This window comes from Podarcis liolepis, assembly GCF_965112155.1.
Source record: "Podarcis liolepis genome assembly, chromosome: 2".
NCBI lineage: Eukaryota > Metazoa > Chordata > Lepidosauria > Squamata > Lacertidae > Podarcis > Podarcis liolepis.
The window spans coordinates 62,552,944-62,576,892 of NC_139555.1; the positions used below are offsets into that span (position 1 = coordinate 62,552,944).

At 42.4% G+C, this 23,949-nt stretch overlaps 1 protein-coding gene across 1 annotated transcript in view; it reads left to right on the forward strand.

Annotated features, from left to right (window-relative positions):
• Nucleotides 1-4,703: 4,703 nt before the first annotated feature.
• The window catches only part of CDX1 (caudal type homeobox 1), a 32,396-nt gene continuing 13,150 nt past the window's right edge, over nt 4,704-23,949 (forward strand). The window contains exon 1 of the mRNA XM_083488533.1: nt 4,704-5,281. Within this exon, the coding sequence (XP_083344659.1) occupies nt 4,849-5,281 (433 nt within the window). The 5' untranslated portion in view covers nt 4,704-4,848. The remainder of the gene's footprint in view (nt 5,282-23,949) is intronic.

Sequence of the window (23,949 nt, forward strand, 5' to 3'; positions counted from 1 at the left end):
CATTTCCCACAATTATCCATGGCTACCTGTAATGTTAGGTCATCCACAAGTTGTGAAAGATTTTGTAGCAAATTGCTCGTCATGGGAAATTTTTTTTCATTTTAACAGATATTTACAACACTTTCATAATCTTTTTTTCTTTTGACCTGCAAGATAAGTACAACTGATATTTAAAAAGAAACAAAATGGGAGAATATTAATTTAATTAGACTTTTAATTAAGTTGCTATGCGATTCCTAACCCTGTTCATTACTAGGAAGACTCTGAAATCACCAAGCACCTCAAATTATGACAGTCACTTTTAAAAACGCAAAAGCTTGACTTTTAAATTAGCTTTAAATTTCCTTCTAGATTTTAGGTAGTTGGACTTGATGACCCTTGAGGTACCTTCCAACTCTACAATTCTATGATTCTATTATATCTTCCGTTTTAAAACCAAGATCTAGCTAAGATTCTTAGAAAAGGCATTTATTTATTGTTTTCTGCAGAGATCATGCTAAAATCTTAGAGTACACTGTATAGTTTTCTATCGCTTGGCAATTATAATCATTTTGCACAGCCCAGTCAAATATTGGAATCCTACCCAGAGAGTTCAATTGTTTTAAAGCAAAGAGTTAAAGTACAGTGGTACCTTGGGTTACATACGCTTCAGGTTACATATGCTTCAGGTTACAGACTCCGCTAACCCAGAAATAGTACCTCAGGTTAAGAACTTTGCTTCAGGATGAGAACAGAAATCTTGCTCCGGTGGCGCGGCGGCAGCAAGAGGCCCCATTAGCTAAAGTGGTGCTTCAGGTTAAGAACAGTTTCAGGTTAAGAATGGACCTCCGGAACGAATTAAGTACTTAACCACTGAATGTGTTTAACACACTCTCAAAATAATTGAAAGGGAAATTCTGGATTAGAAAACTCTGTGGAAATTGCCTTGTATTATTTCACAATGTTCCTTTATAATATCTAATTACTAAATTTGTATAAGCCACCCATTAACATTTGTTCTCTCAGTGGCTTACAAAATAAATTACAATATTAAATATAAATTACAATAGTTAAAATTAAACAACAGAAACAATAAAAGCTACCCTTTCTAGTAGAAGATAAATAAAACCACTTAAATTATAAGATACAACTCAAACCCTCTGGGGTGGTACCACTGAGCGGGCCTCTGAAGAGGACCCAAGGCATATGGAGAAGGTGGCAATCACATAACTGCATTGACAGTATATCAACTATCTAAACAGAGGTACTGAAAAACTTTAATAAAAACATGGGGTTTTAAAACAATCCCCATTTCAATAGAAGTATCTCTATTGTACAGAAGGCAAACAAGCACTTCTGACCTAGGTTTGCTTTTTCAGATTTTTCTGTATCTGTTAAACTGTGAGCCAAACCTGAAAGAAGTGCTTTCAGAGGAGATCCAAATGACACCTGTAATAGACAGGTCTCTTAATCAATTGACCACTTTGCCACGGTGTGTGTACAACTGGGAATGTTATGTACAAATAGAGAAAATGTCATAGTGTAGCAAAAACCATTACGTTCTTTACCATTTCTCCGGCCTCAACACACACAGAGAGATAGGCACTTCCCTAAGTAGATTTTGTGCACTACTTGAGTGTTTATGGTTTATGAGACAGATTAATTTGAATTAGGAGCACAGATACTATTAAATTTTTTTTTGCTAGGGGTTAAAGTTGTGTTGCCCATCAGGTCTTTAAATGACTGAGAATCTATAATCTCATGGGGCTGAGCTACTCCTAGGAGTGCAACATCTAGCTGGAGACTCATTCATCTTCAGAGGGGTAGCCCGCTAGTCTGCTTCAACAGAAATACCAAAGAGTTTTGTGGCTAACAAATTTATTATAGCTAATATTTTGAAGACCACCGTTCACTCCATCAGATGCAAGAAATGTTATCCTGAGTTGCAGGTATAAGCACACATTGGTGGTGTATCTAACAGTTTACAACCTCCTCACTCCCCAAATGTGGCATGTGTCTCAGGATAACATTTCACCTATCCACATTTCCTGCATCTGATAAATATATTCCAGTTCACAAAATATTATATTGTAATAAATTTGTTAGTCTTTGTTCAAATTAAACTGGAAACATTTTCAGAGCCCTGCTGAGGGTGATGAGACCCCTGGACAAACTCAAGCAGGCAGACAGGACTCAGCTTTCAGTACAACCCTCTAAAATCAGTGAGACTTTATCTAGTAAGCAAGGAGAGGATTGCAGCCTGTGCCTTTTTCTTTTCTTTTCTGGGCTTCTGAATTTGTCTCTTCTTCCAAGTAAAATAAGGAAGTGAGAGCAGGAGAAATCCCTGCCGTGGAGCACGACCACCCTGCTTTGCATGCGCCTTTTGTTAGGGGCGCTCCTCTTCTCCCCAAGGAAGGAGGAGTTCCTCCGCTTGTGGGACAACGGCTGGGCTTCTAGCAACGTGTAGGTGTGAGTTGCCTTCAAAAGGATAAAAGGCACGGCTGGCGGGGTGGGGGCAGTTTGGAGAGGGCAAGCCCTGACACACACGAGGCTTTTGGGGATGGAAATCCGAGGGTGGTTCCCAGCAGCAGGTTCCAGCCTTCCTGAATTCAGGATCCGCAGGAAGAGTGGTTTGAAATCTCGGCGCAGTAAATCACCTTACACGGAGATCCTATGGGTTTCATTGCCCACATTATCTTATTGGTATCATCAGCAAGCCCCTCTCCTTTGAATTAGCCGCGTTGGCGTTTCTTATTATAGCAAACAGCTCTTTTAAAAATTTGATCTATGCCACACAGAGAACTGTCCTCTTTCAATACCAAAGGATTCACTATCGTTCCTGAAAGCCATGCTCCGTGTTTCTTGCCCTGTCAGGGAGGGAGATTTAGCTACCAGAGTCAATATCAGTGAATGTTTTGTTTTGTAACTCCAAAAAACACCGAAGAAGAGAGAGTGTAAACACGTGTGTCTATGTAGGTGCACATACACACACACTGAGACAGTTGTTACGGGGTTGTTACTAAGCCTTTAAGCCACTGTTCCAAGCCTAGCCTACCTCGCAGGGCTGTTCTTGGGGCGGGGTAAAATGGGGAGGAAGAGAACCATGTGTGCCCCTGGAGAAAAGATAGAATACAAATGTAATGAATAAATAAATAATATTATATCAGAGAGAGGCACACTAGAGATGTAGTTTTAAACCTTTTTAATGGCTCCAAAGATAGTTTTGATTATGTTTTGTTCGCTACGCTGGGACGCTGCGGGAGGAAGGGCGGAAGAGAACTATAATGGCAATGTAATAAAATGTAATAAATGTCCTAAATCGACTGCTGAGTGAAGAGCGGGCAGCAAATATTTCGAATAGACACGTAAATATAAAAGCTGGCTTTGGAAAGCGTTCCTGCCAATTAGTAGTATTACGACCTCGCATCAGAGAGGAGCGTCACCCGAAGATAAATGAGCTCTTGCTTTCTCTCTTCCTTCCTCCTCCGGCTTCCCTACTTGATTTCTGTTTTTCGAAAATGTTAATGAAAAAAAAAAAGCTCCTTTCAAAGGTGTAGTGCAATGAGGATTAGCGTTTCGCATTATTAACAGCTGCCTTTCTTAATATTCATCGAGGTGTTTATTGGCGAGATCCACTGGAAGAGCACGACGTCTTTTAACAAGCTCAGCGCTGCTGCCTGTCATTCTTTGGACACTTCCGACAACCAGGAAAAACGGTTGTCCAATGATGGTGGTGGTGATTTTAAAAGACCGGTGTTTTTTTTCTTATTAAAATCCTCTTCCTGAATGGATGCAGTTGATTCTACTTGAATAGTTTAATAATAAGAATAAGAATGTGTTCTTCAAAGTGGATAAATCTGCGTGTGTGTTACGGTCATTTGAAGCAGGAAGCTGTGAAAACTGAACCTTTCAAGAAAACGTAGACTCACCCGATTCTTACGTTAATATTTATAAAGGTAAAGCTTTCCCCACCCAATATCTCCAGGCAAATATTAGGCCCAGGTTTCTGGGATGTCCCGTTAATGCATTCTCAGACGTCTGGCAGCCTATGTACAATCTAAAATGGTTGGGATGTACGGTAATTATTAGAAAGACCACTCCAGCATGGCTATGTGGCTTCGGGGTCTCAGAAGGATTTAAAAAGTGGAATCGGTGTCCCATTTTTTGCACGGAAAACTATGCTTTTCTCACATGATAAACACCATTGCTTCCACAGAGCTGACCTTAAGAAACTAAAATGCAAAACGAACAGACAAAAATCCCTTAGGACCCTTTCCATTTTTTGTCAGTCTCTTTTTAATCAGGTGCTCCAAGTGGTGGAGATGCCAGGTTGCCGGTCTTGTAACTAAATGACACCGACTACCTGACCACTGCCTGGGAAAACCCATGGAAATACCACCTCTCCCTCCCCCCCTCCCCGTTTTCTTCCTGGGCCCTTTACCTGATGACCCCTTTTGTGCCTGGATTTCTTTGTATTCTCTGGGAACTTCTCAGGCCTTCCTTACCATCTAAGCATAACCTCCTCTGTCAGGGCCTTTCCTCTCCCCCCCCACCCCGTCATTTCTATCTGCTGAGTAATTTGTACCCAGTGGCTTCCCTTTGATTCCTGCACTTTGAAATGCAAACCTGCCTTTCAATGCAAATGCTCCGGGAGCTTGGCCCAATAAAAAGCCTTTCCTCAGGGAGGTGCCTTTGCAAAGTGGGGAAGTGAAGGGAGGAAAAGAAAAAAAAACCAAACCGCACCACTGACCAAGAAGTTCAGGTGAGCAGCTAATCAGGAAGAAGCTGCGAGTGATCGGCAAGGGCAGGCCTGGGAAGAGGCGGCTGTGGCACAGGGCGCACACATTATGCGCGCAGGGCCACTTGGGGATGATGTATGTGGGATACCTGTTGGATAAGGACGCCACCAACATGTACCCCAACCCGGTCAGGCACCCCAGCCTGAACCTCAGCCCTCAGAATTACGTGCCGGTGCCCCCTCAGTACTCGGAGTTTGCCAGCTACCACCACGTGCCAGGGATTAACAGCGATCCTCACCATGGGCAACCCGCGGGCGCCTGGGGCTCTCCCTACACCCCCACCAAAGAGGACTGGCACTCCTATGGGGCAGGAGCCCCTTCTTCTGTCGCCAACCCGGGGCAGCTCGGATACAGCCCCCCTGATTTCAATCCTATTCAGCCACCGGGCTCTGGACTGCTGCCTCCGCCTATGAGCAGCTCGCTGCCCCAGCTCTCGCCAAATGCGCAAAGGCGCACGCCTTATGAGTGGATGAGGCGCCCCGTCCCCACCAACAGCGGCAATGGTAAGGCACCGTCTCCGTTTCTTTCCTCCTCCTTGCTCTTGGGGAGAGGGCTTGCTTAGGTCACGCAGGAGACCAACTTCTGCTGTTTCTCTGCCTTTCCTTTTTTCGCTCAGCAAGCCCCACACGAGTTTCCGTTGCTGGTTAGTAGGACGGAGCTGTCAACTTTATAAGGTTTACTCTTCATTATCTTTCGCCCATCAACTTGTAGACACAAGAGTTTGTGGTCAAGCGGCATTTTAACATGAAAGGGTGCTTGAGAGGTTGGCTGCAAACCCAGGGCCATTTCAGACTCTACGCTTAGCAGTTAAACCTGCAGAGTATATGCGGTTGGCGTGCGTAACCTTCATACTGTACATGTAGATTTGTCCGTGAGTGAGGTGTGATTGGTGAGAGAGTCAATAACTTGGTGCTTTGCTTGCAAAAGGTGCCAGGTTCAATCTCTAGCATCTCTGGCCAAAAGAAGTGGCACCTAGTGGGAGCCTCTGCCAGTCAGAGTAGGCAATCCTGGGGTAGATGGACAAATGGCCTCAGTTCGAGTTTGCTTCATATATCCAAGACAATGGTCACAACTCAGCACAGAGTTAAGGGCGCTTAAATGTGGATCTTAGCTAGTGTGTGTATGATCCATACTATATGTTAATCACATTGACTATGACTAAAGAGATTTACCTGGAAGTATGACTTCTTTTTCTGTAAACGTTATAGACAAAATTATAAAGCTTATAGGTCCGAGGAGTGGGTGGCAATGGAGGATTTCTAAGAACATAAGACGGGATGAAGATAATATATAACATTAATAACATGTAGTTTATGGTTTGGGCTGATGGCTGTGTATGTATGTTTTTGCTATAAAATGGATGGCTAGAACTTTCAAATAGCTACCTTTAACTGTCGCCTTTTTCAGTATCATTGTCAAACACTTCACTCAGATTCTAGCACTGAGTCACAAGTTAATTTTTCTCTCATCTAGTAAGCCTGTAGTAAACTGACATTTTCTCAGTCTAGATTACTGACAGCCTCTGCAGGTAAATATTATGCTGAGAGACAACTCTGATGGATAAAGCAATCTATGTTGATTGCAAATAGTTTGGTAACCTGGAAATTGCAATATGTTGATTGCAAATATTTTGATTGCAAATATTTTGGTAACTTGGAAATATTTTTTGTTTTATTTTGGTAGACCCTTTGAAAAAGGACCGATTGTGGGGAAGGGGTTAATATACGTATTTTGATGTGTTAGTTACCCATTTATTATTAAACTAGCAAGGGGGTGGGCAATCTTCTTGCTTTGTCAACATTATTTTACATTTCAAGGGTCATCTTCTGTGTTTCTGTTTTAAAATAAGAAAATAAAGGTGGCATCTTGGGGAAAGTATGCCCCATTTGCAGGGGCTTGTGTTAATTAATCAAGTAGCTGTTGTGCTTATGAGCTCTCTTGTTTGTGGGGCACATTACACTTTGTTTTTAGTATATACTTGCTAGCAATGAGGTATTATAAGAATGTTCCACTATGTTCAATAACACTCACTTCTAGTAAGTTTATCTTGAATTGCAGTCTGTGTACACTGACAAAAAAGTGTCCATGTTCCAATTTTCTGCTACATATAGCTTTTAAAATATAAACAATTGTTTCACATAAGATGCGAAGTGGCTCTGCTTAAGCACAGCCTCAAAGATGCACTCATGTATTTGTCCGGAAAAATCAATATTCCACATGGTGTCTAATCAAATTTTGGATCATTATAGGACATGGGCATGGACTTACTTTTAATAATTCTATTCCCCTTCTTCTTGCTCCATTACTGGGAATCAGCCAGGCTTACAATACTTTAAACTGCTCCTTTATTTACTTTATAGATCTATAATTTTGGAAGCTGCTATCATGAAGCTACTGCACTTTGTATGCAATAAAGTTTCACTGTTTCAGTTCTGATCCTGAATGTTTGCAAGTCCTTTTCAGATCCTTGCTGGAGGTGGTTATTGGGAATGGCAAAACCAGCTCTTTTGGGTGTCCTGAGGAAGATGAGTAGAATCGCCTGACATTATCTAATTTGTGCGAGCAAATGCCAAACTTAGAACCTAGTTAAGCAAACAGAAATCTCTCTTTACTGGATCTGATGTACTAGCAAGTGACTGGGGGCGAGATGTGATTTAAGGGTGGGTTTAATATGGACGGATGGATTAAATTCTACTTTTCTTAAACATTTCTTCAATAGAACTCAAACCTGTTTACGTAACTTCTAGACAGCTTCTAGTCCAGGTACCCACCAGCTCCAAAGCTGTTTAGCTTCAGCACTCTGGCTCTGCTACATGGATTCAGACCATAGCCCTGGTAGCATGCGGAAAATCTTAGCCACAGTCTTGATGACCACCATCTCTTCTTTAAATGAGAAACTGTCAAATCACTCATTTGGGTCTGGACTGATCTGTTGACAAATAATGTGCAACTACTAAACTGGGTGATGGATTTGCTTTATGTGGTGGTTTAGTATGCAAAGAAGAATGAAAATATATTTTTGTATGATTGTATGGAAGAATTCGATGTTTTGCAAGGATGGGTTACACCTATGTATGAAAGGAGAGTTCCACTGGATCTGAGATATGCTTTGTTTTTGTGGAGATTCTGTACGTGTGTGTGTGGTGAGTGCATACATAAGTGATCTTAACTATGTGCAGATGCCTAACACAGATTAGTTACTCTTTAATACTGTCTGTAATCATATTGTTTTATTCATAATCAGAGTGGTAAAAAGGTAAATTCCCACCTTTCAATTCTTGTGTTTATACTCTAATCCATTTTAGTGAGTGCAAGTATGAAACCACTGAGTGTTATTTATTTGTTCTTAAGTAAGGCAAGAGTATGCGAGAATGATGGATCTGTAGGCCAGGGTAGGATTGTGGGTAGAAAGAACTATGTGATTTTGTATGAAAAATAGGTGTTGTACAAGAATGAGCTACTTAATATCACCATAAGCTGTTAAAATAATAAAGAGTTCAGTGGCTCTTTTTGAAGTGTGACTGCTTATGTGACAATAAATTGGGTATAACTAACACATTTATTGTGACATAAAGCTTTCACAGACCAGAATGCATTTCATCATGTGCAAAGTGTTCTTCTAATGCTGTTAAAGCAGCAACTCTTTATCACTTACCTAGAAATAAGCTCTGTTGAACTAAATTGGACTTATGTGAGTAGTCAAGGATAGAGTTACACTGGGAGTATTTTTAAAGAAACATGAAGCATGGTTTGCAATCAAAGGAACTGATTTCACATAGTATGTAGTTTTACAGAGGCCATACTTGTGTAGGTGGGGTGGAGGACAGGTCATCTCTTTATAGTGCTTATGCCCACATGAGAGCTATAATAGGAGTAGCCTATCGTTTTAACCTTTCTGCTGATGATTGGGCAAACAAAGATTTGTAACTGTGTAATTTATTGAAATAAATAGAACTTCTGCGGAATTACAAAATGTACAATTAAATGCAAACTTGCCTTCAGTGTCGAAAGGAATTCAAAGTGAAAAAAGGTGGGGAATGGACAAGAATATGGATACCTGTTGACAATAGATTACATAATAATTTAACTATCCTCACCAACAGCTGTGTGTGGTAGGTCCCAGAGCGAACCTCATAGCTGGGCATTCAATCTCCGCTGTCCAAATCTGACATTCTGCTCACTGCATGCTTGTATCTCAGTTTCCTTTTAAAACATGATTTGGTGTTTCAAAATGTCACAAATCCACCTTGACTCACAGCAAAAAAAAAGGGGGGGATGTAAAATTATAAATTCGGGGGTACTTTTTTACAGGTGGCAATTATGTATGTGGCGTGGTCAAGCAATGAACCACATGTATGTATGTATGTATCTATCTATGTCATTTATATATGCCACCTTTCTCCAAGGAGCTGAAGGTGACATACTTGGTTGGTTCTCTTCCATCCAGTTTCATCCTCGCTACAACCCTGCGAGGTAAGTTAGGCTGAGCGCCACCCAGTAAGTTTCACGGCTGACCAAGGATCTGGACCCTGGCCGTCCAAGTGCTAACCCAACGCTGGAACGTGACGGAGGGCCTGTGGTTTTCATCCAGCTTTAGCCATACTCCGAGTACAGCCGCTGAAAGAAATGAACTTTTAAATCTCTTCCTTGCGTTTCTATGAGGGGAAAAGGGCGCGAGCGAACTTTCCCGCCAAGTCCATAATTCCTCCTCGTTGCCTATATTGCCTTGCCGGGAAGCCGGGCCTCCCCTCGACGGAGCTTTTCGTCCCCCTCGCGTGTTCGCGCCCACCCGGGAGCTCTCCAGCAGCCGGCTTCGTGATGGCGCTGAACTCTTGAACTCTGCGCGGGGTCGGGATTTTAAAGGGCTGGGCTTGCTGCCGGGTGGGAAAGTGGAAGTCTCTCCCCAGGGAAACGCAAATGAACATGCCGGGGAAAGACCCCGCGGCGCTGCCCAGTTCAAAGGCGGCCTGGACCAGGAGCTGGTTCATGAAAGGGCCTGCGAGCGCCTCCCTCAAGCCCAGGGCAAATTTACAAGCGTGCCCCCTTTGTCATGCAGATAGGCAGCGGCCCTGCGTGCAGCGGGGCGCCCAGCGGCTTCCATTGTCCTCAGCTTGGGGGGCTGGGAAGCGGGGGCTCCTGGCGCCCTTTGAAGTGGGGGCAGCATCTGCAGGCACTTTCTGCTTCCTGCCCGGCTCCACTTCGGGCCGGGCAAACAAGCCCGCCGCTGGCGTGCAACAGGCCTCCGCTCGCTCCCGCGCAGAAGGGCCAGACTCGCACCGAGGAGAGGCCTTTCTTCGCCCGCGCCGAATGTGAGCGGCGAGTTGTACTGGTGTCTCTTCGTTTAAGCCAAGCAGCGTGATGCAATCCTTCAGCATCTATCTCACAAATAGGCGCTGGCATAATAGGTGAAAGCTTGTTTTCCATAATCTCTGCTTCAGCTGGAAATTTGGCATTGAAAATCCTTCAGGTTTGGAAATGTGTCGCTCAATTCGGGTTTGAACCACGTTTTATATGCCATAGGCGCAACCTTGCCAGACTTGATTTCAGCGAGAGAGATTTAAGCAGGAGTTTAACGTTTCCTTGAAATCAGCAAAACTTTTAAACATCAAACTTGTTATTTAAAAATAAAACAAAGCAGAGGGTTTTGTTTTGGTTTTAGTCCACCATCTTTATTCCTTCTAAAGAATGATTTTGCTGATCAAAAAAATTGCCTTCACTTGGGCCCAAGTGGCCCAATTCACAATCATGCCATCAAACTTCATGATTTTTGAATGGAATGAATGAATGGGTAAGTGGGAAATGAAAACCTGGTCTGGTCATATGAAGATGCACCTCCTCTGCAACATCTGAAGCAAGCACAATGACTTTAAACACAATCACCACCTTGGGCCATGATTCATGGATTCATCCACAACAATAGTGACTACTTTTCTGCCATCTGACAAGGCTATGTTTTCCAGGAATGGTGTATGTCCCCATACTGTTTTACTTACCCCTCTACAGCCTTTTTAGTGAGGGATAATGCGTATGTACTGTTTTGTGGTATTGTGATGGCAACCCTAAGCATGTCTGCACCAAAGTAGATGTTGAATCATTTAGGAGTTGAGCAGGTTGTTATAATACAATGATATTCAGAGACTCCTGGTTTCCTTAAATAGGTTGCTAAAGAAAAGTACAATGAAGTGGGCTGGCTGGGAAGGTCTCAGAAAAGTCAATATTCCCCTTAGGAGATGGTTTGCCCCCCTCTTCTGGAGAGTAGATCCTGGACTATTTCCCTGAAAGATATCCTAACAATGTGTTAATTCTCCTGTACTTTATAGATTCTAGGAAAATCTGTTCATCTCCAGATGTCTATATTGGTTTTGTTCAGTGAATTCATGCATCACAAAATTTTGGACTGAACCAGTGCTGATTTAATATTTGCATATGAGAGTTGAACTAAAGCACAGAATTAGGGGTGGGGATGTATTTTAGTTGGTGTTTTCTCTTGAGACTGGAACCATACACACAGTTTACAACTTGCATGCTTTTCTAGACAGGCCTAAGCAGGGGTGAGGGACCCATCGCCTTCAAAAATACATTTTTGAGTTAAGTCTTGAAGGTATGTGAAGGTGATCAGTCTCATTGCTTGCAGTGAATTAGATTAGTAACCTTTCTAATTGAGTATATGGTCAATTAGACTGAACCCTGGAAATGTACACCCTTGGACCTAGATCCTATAGGAACTTCATTTTTTTTTCTTTAGCAAGGATGGAGAAACTACAAGAAAATCACAGCAGCTTCCATTTGTGTGAGTGGGTGGTCAGACACACAGGTTCAGGGATCTGTCATTCATGCATCTCAGACCCAAATGTAAAACAGGCGGGGAAATCAAATATTTGGTCATTTTCTAGCAGTATTTTTAGAATATGTACATTGCAAGTGCCTCTGGAGAGTACTGCAGTATGAAAGGCCACCACTGCATGAGTCACTGCTGAAATAGGGATCTGTAAAAGACTGAAATTTTGTCATATTATAAACTTACTGTCTGGCTGCCCTGGCAGACTGTACTTAAAATAGAGCCAAATCCTGGTGCACCAAGAAAAAAACAAACCAGTTTATGCAGCCTGCATTAACTATAAAAAATGATCTCTGCTTATTCTGCTTCTCTGAGTGGCAGTGAGGGGAAAGGAGTGAATTCTGCCAATGCCTCTCCTGCTCTGAGATTGAGTTATCTACACATTCTCAAGCCAATCTTCCCAAACCACAACAATGAATAATATGAAATCTAAGATTGCAAAGAGGCAATCCAGTGTTTGATGTCCATGTTGGGCTGGATAAGGGCTAACAAACAGAAACCAAAGCTAGTTCTTCTGATCAGTAGGCAGGATCTCGGTTTGGAGGTTCACTGGCATTGAAGGGGCATGCTATTTGGGGTAAATTTGGACTGAGTCTTAGACCTGGATTTTCAAATCTTGGACATGGCTAGAACCATCTTTGCATGAATAAGATTTCTGCACCATCCACATCCTTTGTAGAAAACTTAAAATTTGGCTGTGATGATCCACGCCATCTTGTCTTGATTATTTTAACATGCTGAATATAGGGCTACCTTTGAAGACCATTCAGAACATTCCGCACAGTTGGATCAGAATGCTGCCACCAGGTTTCTTATGCAGGTGAGATATAGTGCTTATGTTACCCAACTGCATTCTGCATCGGCTGCCCATTTGTCTCCCAGCACAAGTCACGAGTTCTGGTTGACCAATAAAGCCCTGGGGACAAGGTTATCTGAAAGACCATCTTCCTCTATACCAGGGGTCTGCAACCCGCGGCTCCGGAGCCGCATGTGGCTCTTTTACACCTTTGCCGCGGCTCCGGGGCGGATACTAGCGAGGGGAGGAGGCGCATTGTGCATCCCAACACTCCCCACTGTGGCGGGCGCTGTACTGGCTGTGACGTCGCATGGGGCGGTGCGTGCGTTAGTCACGCACCTTCCCGACGTCACCTTCCCGCCCGCTGTCAGATCGCGGCTCCGGAGATATATTTGTTTTAAATGTCACAATGGTTTTGCGGCTCCCAGTTTTTTTCCCCTTCGGAAACGGGTCCAAGTGGCTCTTTTTGTCTTAAAGGTTGCAGACCCCTGCTCTATACCATCCTGCTGAGAATCGAGACCTTCCACATATGGCTTTCTCACTGTCCCTTCAGCTATTCCTAAGAAAACAATTAGGGATGAAATTTTCTGAAAATCTTTATGTCAACCTTATCCAGAGATATTATTCCCCCCCCCTAATTCCTGCCTTGCTCCTTGATCTCAGTGACAAGCAAGGTTTTTTTTTAAAACCAGCTCTGCTAAAAATAGAAACATTCTAGCATTTTATATGCATAATACTATATGCATATACATTCCAGGTTTCTTATGGTAGTGCTCACATAAAAGAGATACATGCAGCAATGCATATAACGGAATAATACTTATGTTTTAATACTGTACTTATATAGGAGAAAATGGTGCTTCTTTTATATACTAGATATACATATATGTATAATAGATGTATAATTTTGCATATAATTATCCAGGTTTTTTTAAAAAACATGAAAATGCATGAGAGGTTCCGACATAAACTTTTGCATTCAAGACGTGATCCAATACTTGATTGGGTCAGAAAAGCCAGATTCTGTGCCTAAATCCATTCAAAAATATTTTTTCCTCCACCCCACACGACAATGCACAAAAGGGCATTTTCTGTGGTGGTTCCTGCCCTCTGAAACACTCTTCTTCATGAGATAGAATCCTAGAGTTGGTCTGAAAACCCAATAAAAAATTTATATATATATAAAAAAATAGAATCCTAGAGTTGGAAGAGACCCCAAGGGTCATCTAGTCTAACCCCCTGCAATGCAGAAATTCCTCCCACAGCCATCCCTTGATGGGCACAGACCACCAGCCTTCTGGTTAACAGCCAAAGGCACTGACCCATTCCTCTCTATGGTTCCTTCACTGCTTGTGTTCAATAGGACAGTTAAAACATTTCATTTTAATAAAGGTTTTGAGACCTCTTAATTTTGGGGGCTGCTGGGAGTTTTACTGTTTTCTATAACTTGTCTTTATTTCATATTGTTTTTAATGTACACGGCTCTTAGGGAGGAAGGATGTACAATATTTTAAAAACAATAAACATGCACATTATCAGGCTTCTGAATTGAGCTGAACCCATAGTCATTGCAGTTGATTTATTTGCCTATTTTCTCTCTGCCTCACAATAATGTGAATGCCCTACCGTAGCAGCCAGTTATATGAAAAGTGTGGACAAATTATGGAAATGCTAACGCGCGTAAATTGTGTGATGAATAAAGAGTCAGAAATGCATTGTATTAGATGAGGTATTCCTTTCCCACATACTATCTGCACTGGGTTGTTGAACTTCATTTCTGCTGGATATTATTTGCATTCTGACATAATGTTAATTCATGGTTTACAGTTATGAGAATAACCTACACACACACACACACACACACACCGCAAGAGCTTTCCCACTCCACTAGGAGATCAGAAACTTCTGCTTTGGTTTTAGATTAGCCAGGTTTAGGACATGGCTTTGAACCCATGGCTGTTAAAACAAGCCAGTTTAATAACCAATACTCTATGTTTATCATGATAACCAAACACAACCATTGACTTGCATGGCTTGTTTGCACAAATACTTTTTCATGTATTAGTGGTGACTTTAGGCAACTGTAACATATGACTATTTTGCACAGAATGAATTGCAACCAATGGGAAAGTAATGTAGGTGCACGACTGAGAAATGAAATATTTGTGTGACCTTTTTCATAATAAGGTGCATGGGGCAGGTGAATGATACACCTTCTTTAAAAGGAGCAGTAGGACCCAGTTTTGTGGGACAATTATGCCTGGAAACCCTGATCCTTTTCCAGAATGATTTCCCCAATGTTTGGGCTGCATTTACTAAGTTTCACGAGGTAGAGTTTTAATTTGTGTTTTTGATAGTTGGTAGACCCAGACTGGCACTAGGTTTCCGCTATTTTTGTTTTGTGCAACATCTAATGGGCTTTTGATATATGCTTGTAACAGCCACGGCATTGCAGAATATAGTAATAAAATACGGCCATTAGATGACATGTTTAATGTTTTTATAATGCCTTAGATTTTAATGCCTTAATGTTTTTATAATGCCTTAGATTTTAATAAACCATTTAGAGAATGGTAGCTTAATAGTGATGTCTTTTTGCTAGTTTTCTGATTGGTTATGTCGATTCATTGTAACACTTTAAGGGCCTCGAACTTTCATCTTTTTGATTTGTTTACTTCCCAAAGGGTCTGTAGAATAGAAAACATAAGAGAACTGGTACTGAAAGAATCACACATTTGTTATCTGTGTGGTTAACTTGAGAGCCTTTTTTAACCAGGAAAGGATTACAATCTAGTTCTGCTTAGAACTCATCAAAGGCTTGGTATCACCTTCAGTTTATCAAAACTGGAGCCAGTTGGTATTTTGAGGTCCTGGGGCAGCAAAGAAGGTGTCTTATTTTGTGATGGTGGGAAACAAAAACATTGTAACTAGATTTTACTTAAAATGTTACACAACAGAGTTGCATTAAGATAAAATAAAATCTCAAAAACATTTCTAAATAATTTAAATGATCTGGTTGGATTGGATTATGAGAAACTTATTCTCTCCTTGAATACAAATAAACAAAATTTTAAAAAATTAAATAATAAACTACCGAAGAATTCATACACATTTCAGTTATAACACTGAAAGGAAAATATATACTTGTATATTATTATGAAAATTGTTTTATATAAAGTATCATAAATCAGGGTGAATAAAAAACAATTATTATTTTTTAAAAAATAAAAAATTGGATTAAAAAAATTAAATCAGATTTTTAAATTTAAATTGGATTTTTAAAATAAAATGCTTTTGGAGGAAAAATCTTTCTAAAGATAGTTTTCTATTTAAGTTACATTATAGTCCAAAGGCTATTCATCAGGAAATAAGGATTTGTTTTAAGTTTTTCATGTGTGCTAAAACTCAGTCTATTTTTTCTTTAAATCGTTTAACCACATCAGTTAACAAACATGAATACATATGCTATAATATTGTTTTAGTTAAATAAATTGCTTAAATTGTTATTAAGGAAATGATTATTTTTCTCCTTCCAATAAAGTGCAGCAGAAAAGCTGTCCAAATATAAACAGTTAACTTATTAAACCTCACAATAATTTCATAATTATCTGTCAATGTATTTCTAATAGTATAACCAAATCAGTAATTTTTGACATAACTGTAAAAACTGTAAAAACTGGAGGTGAGCTCCAGTTGAAAAAAAAAAAAAAGCCCTCTTTGTAAGGCAATTACAGTAAAATAGCCTGAAGATCTCTTAACTATTGAAAGCATCGGATGTGGAAATGATATAATTGAATCATAATGAGAAAATACTTGGACACATATAGAAAAACTGTTAGCGCACATAGATTGGAATAATCTAATTCTTCTGAAAGTGCAAACCCTTTCATTTCATTTTGGCCAGTGCAAGTAAGGCACTTCATATACAGGTGCTGTCCTATGTACATTATATTAGGTACATAATATTATTTAAAATCTGTGATTATTTTAAAGCATTTTTAATAAACAAGGGGGTAACCTGCTCAGGAATAAGATTAACATAGAGAGCAAATAAAACTCTTAAATGAAATGATACGAACCAAACAATCAGTTTGAATTGATTAATGGCTGGCATCATGCTGAAACTGGGGTATGCATTTGCCTTAAAAATATCAACAGTTTAATTATGCATGTTCTAAATCATAATGCTAGATGGCTATATTAAAGGCTCCTTCTCAGCTCCTTATTGAATAAATCGCTACTGGGATGTATCCTGAGAGCTGCTGGAAAATAACGTAGTGGTGTTATTAAATCTTGGAGAACTTGGGAGAAAAAGGGACCTTTAGATGATATGATTTAATGTTCAAGATCTCATGAATGAAATTATTAAAAGCGTCTAACATCCTGATCAACAGGACTTAGATCTATTGATTTTAGTGGAATTTATATCCACTTGTTTAGTGTTTAGTTGGATAGGGATTTAGGTCATTTTGTTTGCTTATAACCAAGAACACATTTCCAGCTTGTGATATTGAGCCTACCAATTATTTAAGCAGGAGCAATTTCATCTAAGCCAGCTCAAACACCTTGTGCTTGAAACTAAACAGATATATAGGCACACGTAGTTTATGCATCATTAGCAGTGTTAGGAATTGGGCCATCTTTAATTTGCTTGTTTGTGGCATTTTAAGACCACGTACCGCTAAGAGGAACAGCACCTTTCATGATTAACAACAATCTAAGAGTATCAAACATAATGTAACTTTATCAAATCACGAGAACACTTAATGAAATAAGAATAAAAATAGTTGATGCTGAATGTCAGCGAATTTTATACTATCCGCTCAGCAGCAATAATTCTAAAAAGACTCAGCGGCCAGGAGATGCCTTTTTAAATAAATAAAAACCTCACTTGATGCCAAAAAGCAATGGGACAATGGCAGTACGTGATCTTATTTTTAAGCAAGCTACCGTATTCTACACAAGTTACAGCTCCTGAACGTTCTTTAAAGACAGCATGTGTAGAGTGGCCTACAGTAGTTTGCCAAGGTATAGGTGACTGGCCAAAAATTAGAATAGCAGCAAACTTTAGCACAATGGCACGAACATCACATGAGACTTCAAGAGTAACACTGCATCCATAAACATTTTGAAACTGCACTCTTTTTTTTTTTACGCACACAGTAGAACTCAAACCTAAACTATATGTAATGACGAAGATCATTAGCTTTTAAACAAACCACTAATAGTGATTTACAGGGGTGTAGTGTGGGGGGTGCCAGGGGGCCATGGCCTTGGGAGCACAATATTCAAGGGGGCGAAAACCAAGCGCCCCCATGTAGGAACCCCCAATCCAGCCCAGCCCAGCCCAGTGCTCCTCTTCATCCACAGACTGGGCTCCCCCCTGCCTAGAGATGGGAAGGCCTGGAAAAATTGGGGTAAAAAACAGGGGTTTCCCCCCATTTTTTCCAAAGCCGTTTTTTCCCAGAAAAATTGGGGGGGGGGAATAGTTGGATATAGTTTGAATATTCCACACACTTCCCCCCCAATTTTTCCTGAAAAAACAGAAAATAACATGACCCCCCCCCATTTTTCCACCACCCCCAGGCCTTCCAGCACCACACTTGAGCCCTAGCCGACTGACACCAGGCAGGTGCTCTCACTATACTCTTTCCGGCAACTGCTCAAAACATTTTTGTTAGGGCCAGTGCATCTGAACACGTAGAAGCTGCATGCAATTTACTTCCTTTTAACCACTGCTGACTTTAATCATCTTTTGAATACTCTTAAATACTGTACCTGCTTGTCTCCAAGCTTATTTAACTTATATGCAGAATTCATCATGCAAAAGGCTGGGCTGGATGAATCCCTAGCCGGAATTAAGATTGCCGGAAGAAATATCAACAACCTCAGATATGCAGATGACACAACCTTGATGGCAGAAAGTGAGGAGGAATTAAAGAACCTTTTATTGAGGGTGAAAGAGGAGAGCGCAAAATATGGTCTGAAGCTCAACATCAAAAAAACGAAGATCATGGCCACTGGTCCCATCACCTCCTGGCAAATAGAAGGGGAAGAAATGGAGGCAGTGAGAGATTTTACTTTCTTGGGCTCCATGATCACTGCAGATGGTGACAGCAGCCACGAAATTAAAAGACGCCTGCTTCTTGGGAGAAAAGCAATGACAAACCTAGACAGCATCTTAAAAAGTAGAGACAACACCTTGCCAACAAAGGTCCGTATAGTAAAAGCTATGGTTTTCCCAGTAGTGATGTATGGAAGTGAAAGCTGGACCATAAAGAAGGCTGATCGCCGAAGAATTGACGCTTTTGAATTATGGTGCTGGAGGAGACTCTTGAGAGTCCCATGGACTACAAGAAGATCAAGCCTATCCATTCTTAAAGAAATCAGCCCTGAGTGCTCACTGGAAGGACAGATCGTGAAGCTGAGGCTCCAATACTTTGGCCACCTCATGAGAATAGAAGATGGCCACCTCATGAGAAGAGAAGACTCCCTGGAAAAGACCCTGATGTTGGGAAAGATGGAGGGCACAAGGAGAAGGGGACGACAGAGGACAAGATGGTTGGATAGTGTTCTCGAAGCTACCAGCATGAGTTTGTCCAAACTGCGGGAGGCAGTGGCGTGCTCTGGTCCATGGGGTCACAAAGAGTCGGACACGACTAAACAACAACAACAACAACAAATACCTGCTTTTAACTGTGTTTTATCAATCATTTTAATGTTCTGTTGTATATTTTTGTAAACTGTTTAGAAGCTCTCTTACCATCATGTGGTTTATAATATATAGTAACAGATTCAATTTAAAACACACACACACACACACACACACACACACACACACACACACACCCCTTCTTTTCCTTTCAAACAGAGTTTGAGCCTTAGTGCAACATACTATTCAGTAACTGGATGTTGGTTCCTTCTGGGCCTGGCATGCACAAAAATTGCCTTATGCTTTACCCCGGCTGTCCTCAAGTAGAGATGGGAAGGCCGGGGGGGGGGGAATTGGGGGAAAAACAGGTTTTTCCCCCATTTTCCCCCAAAGCCGTTTTTTAGAAGTCCATGAGAAAAATGACAAAAGAGGAAGAGGAAGAAGAAATGGAAAATGATAGCAGTAGTTCAGAAAATGAGATAGAATAAACTGCATGTATATGTTGTGTCTTCTGTTGGGTTGTTTTTTTTAAAAGCACCACTCAAAAGGTAGACCTTCTATGGAGCTTAAATATTGAGGTGGACCTTAATTTTATTTGCTGTTGGTGCTAAGGGGCAAATCTGATTATTATTTATGTTGGTTGTTTCTTGCTTTTTTTGTTGCTTTTGATGGAAAGGGGGGTGGTTTCCTGTTTTATTGCAAACATAATACTTTTATATAGACGGTGTTTCATGCAGTTTGTAAAACTACTCCATACTGAACTTTTTTTCAATTTTTCCAAAATTTCCCTTTTTTCCGGAAAAAAAATGATTTCCCCCCATGGCTTCAAAATTTCCAGAAATGTTACATCTCTAGCCCTGCCCAGGCAGGCAGACGCGATCTACGCTGCTGGTGATTCATATTGAGACTGTGGGGCTAGAGAAAGGAGATACTCCAGAGGCACATTCCAGCAAAACAGTATTGATTAACATTTTACTGAAACTAACTGGACTTGCCATTGCAACTAACTTGCTGGATCGTGCCTATAATGTTGTTTGGAATATTGTTTTATTTGGACAACAAAACAAATGCCAAAGCTATAGTCATTGTTAAATGTTGCTCTTTTCCTCTGCAGAAGATGTTCACAAACTATGTGTGAAAGTCTTGCACTTCTTTGCAATTTTTCACAGACTTCCTTGTGATTTTATTTTCAACCCACCTTTGTAAATAAATAGTCTATGAATAGTTCATTGCCCATGTTTTATATGTGAGCTTTGAAACTCGCCCTTCATATAAGTAGTAATGTGGCATAATTTCCACTCTGGTTCAGTACCTTTTTCAAAACAATGAGTCCCAATATTTTGTTGCTAGATATTCAAGCTTGGCTATTGTCATTTTGTCACAGTGGTTGCAATGGATGGTGAAACGAGGATTTGAATGCAGTGACAAGCCAATGTTTCCAAGTTGCAGAAAAACAGTTGATTAGAATCTAAATAAATATTCTCAGAAATACTTCTGTTTCTGTTATGGGAAGGAGTTTAAAATTCACTCAAATCCTAAGAGATGAGTGTGTTTCAGTCTGAAAATACTGCTGCAGATTTCACATTAGAGCCTTTGTGGAGTCTTTAGCAGAAAGGCTTTTCATCTCTGTGTGTAATTCCTATGTGTGAGTTCATTGTGGATTTTTCAGCATGAGAAAACTTTTGGGGTTTGTTTTCAATATGGAACACATCACTGTCAAATACCTGAAACTGATAGCTTCTCTTCTCCATGCAGAGATACATATAGAGGCATGCTATATGTACACACAACCATGCACGTACACACACAAGTCTTTCTTAAATTATTAACCACAGCATGCTGCTGACCTCATATGAGATTTGTTGAGCAGCCAGTCCTTTGTCCAAGGTACATACAGTCCTTAAGGTATGGTTTCTTTGAAGATCCAGAGAATAGCAGCCTCCCTTTAAATATGCCTGTATATTTAACCGATACAGTGGACACTCAGGTTGTGAAAGTGATCCGTGCGGGAGGCACGTTCGCAACCCACAGCATTCACACCCCACAGCACTGTGTCTGCGCATGTGCGGGTTGCGATTCGGCGGTTCTGTACATGCGCAAGTGCCAAAACCTGGAAGTAACCCATTCTGGTACTTCCAGGTTTGGCGCAGTGCGCAACCCAAAAACGCACAACCTGAAGCATCTGTAACCCAAGGTATAACTGTATTTCTAATGTGCATTGTACATTGAATGCACTAAAATTAGAGATCTGAATGGGCATTAAGGGACTCCAGTGGTGGAAGATACATCTGCCAAAAATAAAAGCCCTAAAAGGATTTATACTGGAATAAAACCAGCTTTTAAATTGTAGGCAAGCAGATCTCATTCTCTTTTTACATATAATGTGTCTATGTCTCATGACTTGCATCATTATATTAACAAGAACAGTTCAAGCATTGCTTGATGCATATTTCCTTGGAAACAATAAGGCTTACTTTCAAGTAGGTGTGCAAATGCTGTTTTCATTCCACACTGGCACAGCAATCTACCTGCCCCCTGCCACCACCAGGAAGAACTTTTTGACAGTGGAGCAGACCTTCCTTGGAGGTTTTAAAGCAGAAGTTGGATGGCATGTATTCTCTAGTTGAGATTTCTGCATTGCAGCGGGTTGTGCTAAATGACCCTCTGGGGTCCCTTCAAACTCCACAATCCTGTGCTTCTATGATTCTGCCCTGGCCTTGCGCAGCAGAGATGGGGGGGGGAGACTTCGGAGACTTATGATTGCAGCCTAAATCTATTACCCAGAGTGAAAATGACAAAGGTGAAAACAGCTTAAAAGGCAGGAGTACAAAACTAAAAAATTAGCGGATCATTTAAAGCAGCCTTCAGCAACCTGGTGCCATTCAGATGTTATGGACTGCAACACCAGCTGCACTGTGGCACCTTGAGCTGATGGGAGCTGTAGCTCAAAGCATCTGAATGGCACCACATTGGAGAAGACTAGTCTAATGCAGTGTTTCCCACCCTTTTTTGGGCAAAGGCACACTTGTTTCATGAAAAAAATCTCGAGGCACACCACCATTACAGCCCCGTGACGTCAGCGCGCAGCGTCACGCCGGGAGGGACATGAATTGCTAGCAAATTACATAATCACCTCCTTGAGGGCTGGCTCATCTTCTCCGAAGGCAGAACCCCATTAATTAACAGCACAGACTCACACCATAGCCAAGACGAGGGGGGGAAACCTCAGTCATGCACAGTCATGCACATGTGGGGGCTAAATGAGGACGAAGACCGGGCAGAGAGCAGGGTTCAAATCACCCCACCTGGCCAGGACAATCCCTGGGTGCTCCCTTGGGCCACTCGCCTGACCCACCTCGCAGGGCTGTTGTTGCGAGGATAACACGGGGAGAACCACGCGCGCCCCCGGGAGCTCCTTGGAGGAGAAAGCGGGCGATGAATGCAATGCACGAAATATATGAGAGGCGACCAGGTTTTGCAGGTGAGGGGCCCCCGCCAGCCTCCGCTTCCAACACCCGGCGCAACGACGCCGAAGTTTCCCCTCGGGCTCGGCTCGGGGAGCAGCGCTGCTCCCCCCCGGCTCCCCTTCGCCCTTCCGGCTCTCTCTGCCGCCCACTGGGGACCCCCCTCACCTGCCAAGTCCGGAGCGCCGGTGGAAGTTGCATGCATGCATGCAGGGCGCCGCGTTGCCATTGCATTGCACTGCACTCCATGCAACGCCTGCACGCATGCATTGCCTTGCACGCCCGCCAAGGGGTCTCCCCGCGGTCTGATGCGTCCCCTCCGGCGCGGATGCAGCATTGCAAAAATAACACCCCCCCCGACGCAGCCCTACCTGGGGGGCAGCCTCCGCCGCTCCACCTCCGCGGGGATCCCCGGGCTCCATCCTGCCACCCGATCTCTGCGGGGGCGCAGGCAGGCTGCGCGGGGTCTGCGCGGAAGAGCCCCTGCCCGCCCGGCCGCCGCCGCTGCGCTCATTCCATGGCCAGGAGAAGAGCGCTTCAAACAAAACGCCCGGCCAGCCAGGCCACGCTGGGAAACGTAGTTTGCGCACCCCGCGCGGGCGCGGAGCCCAAGGGTGAGGGGACTACAGATCCCAGCAGCCCCCGCGCCGGGGACGGAGGGGGAGAGGCCGGGTGCAGGGATGGAGGGACGGGTGGGCGAGCGAGTGAGTGAGTGGCAGCCGCCAAGCCTTGGCCGAGAGCCAGGAAGGGCCTCCCCGGAGGAGGAGGAGGAGGAGGGAGGCGCAGAGCGGGAGGGAGGGAGGGAACCCCAGGGGTCATCTAGTGACGGCGCCCCAATCGAAAATTTGACTTAAAAAAAAAAATCTTTCGAATTTTTTAATTTTTCCCGCGGCACACCAGGCAACATCTCGCGGCACACTAGTGTGCCGCGGAACAGTGGTTGGGAAACACTGGTCTAATGAATGGCAGAGAGGCAACCTGGTGGATCTTCACTGTGAAGTCGCTCCACAGTTTTGATGTCACCTCCAACCTGAGCTGATATACAGATGGCCATGAGAGCAGGACCTGTGAGACTGATCTTAAAAGCTGTGGGTCCACAAGGGAGTGGGCAGTTTTGGAGATTATCTGGTCCCTAAGGTGTTTCTGTAGCTATGCAAGGGAAAGCTATTGTCCAAATTAGCTCTGGCTCCTAAAACAATCCAGCCTAATCTAGATGCTGGACACCTAGATAGTCACCTGGTGAGTCAGCATCCACAAGCCTGAACTGAGATAAAACCAATTCCACTCCAAGACTGAGGGGGATGGGTAGAATCAAGGGGAGAACAGGAAAACAAGAACTCTGTGGTGTGGTGAAAGGCAGCTTGGGAGAGCGACATTTTGATCAGGAAAACGTCCTACTGAGAGAAGATTAAGCAGACAAC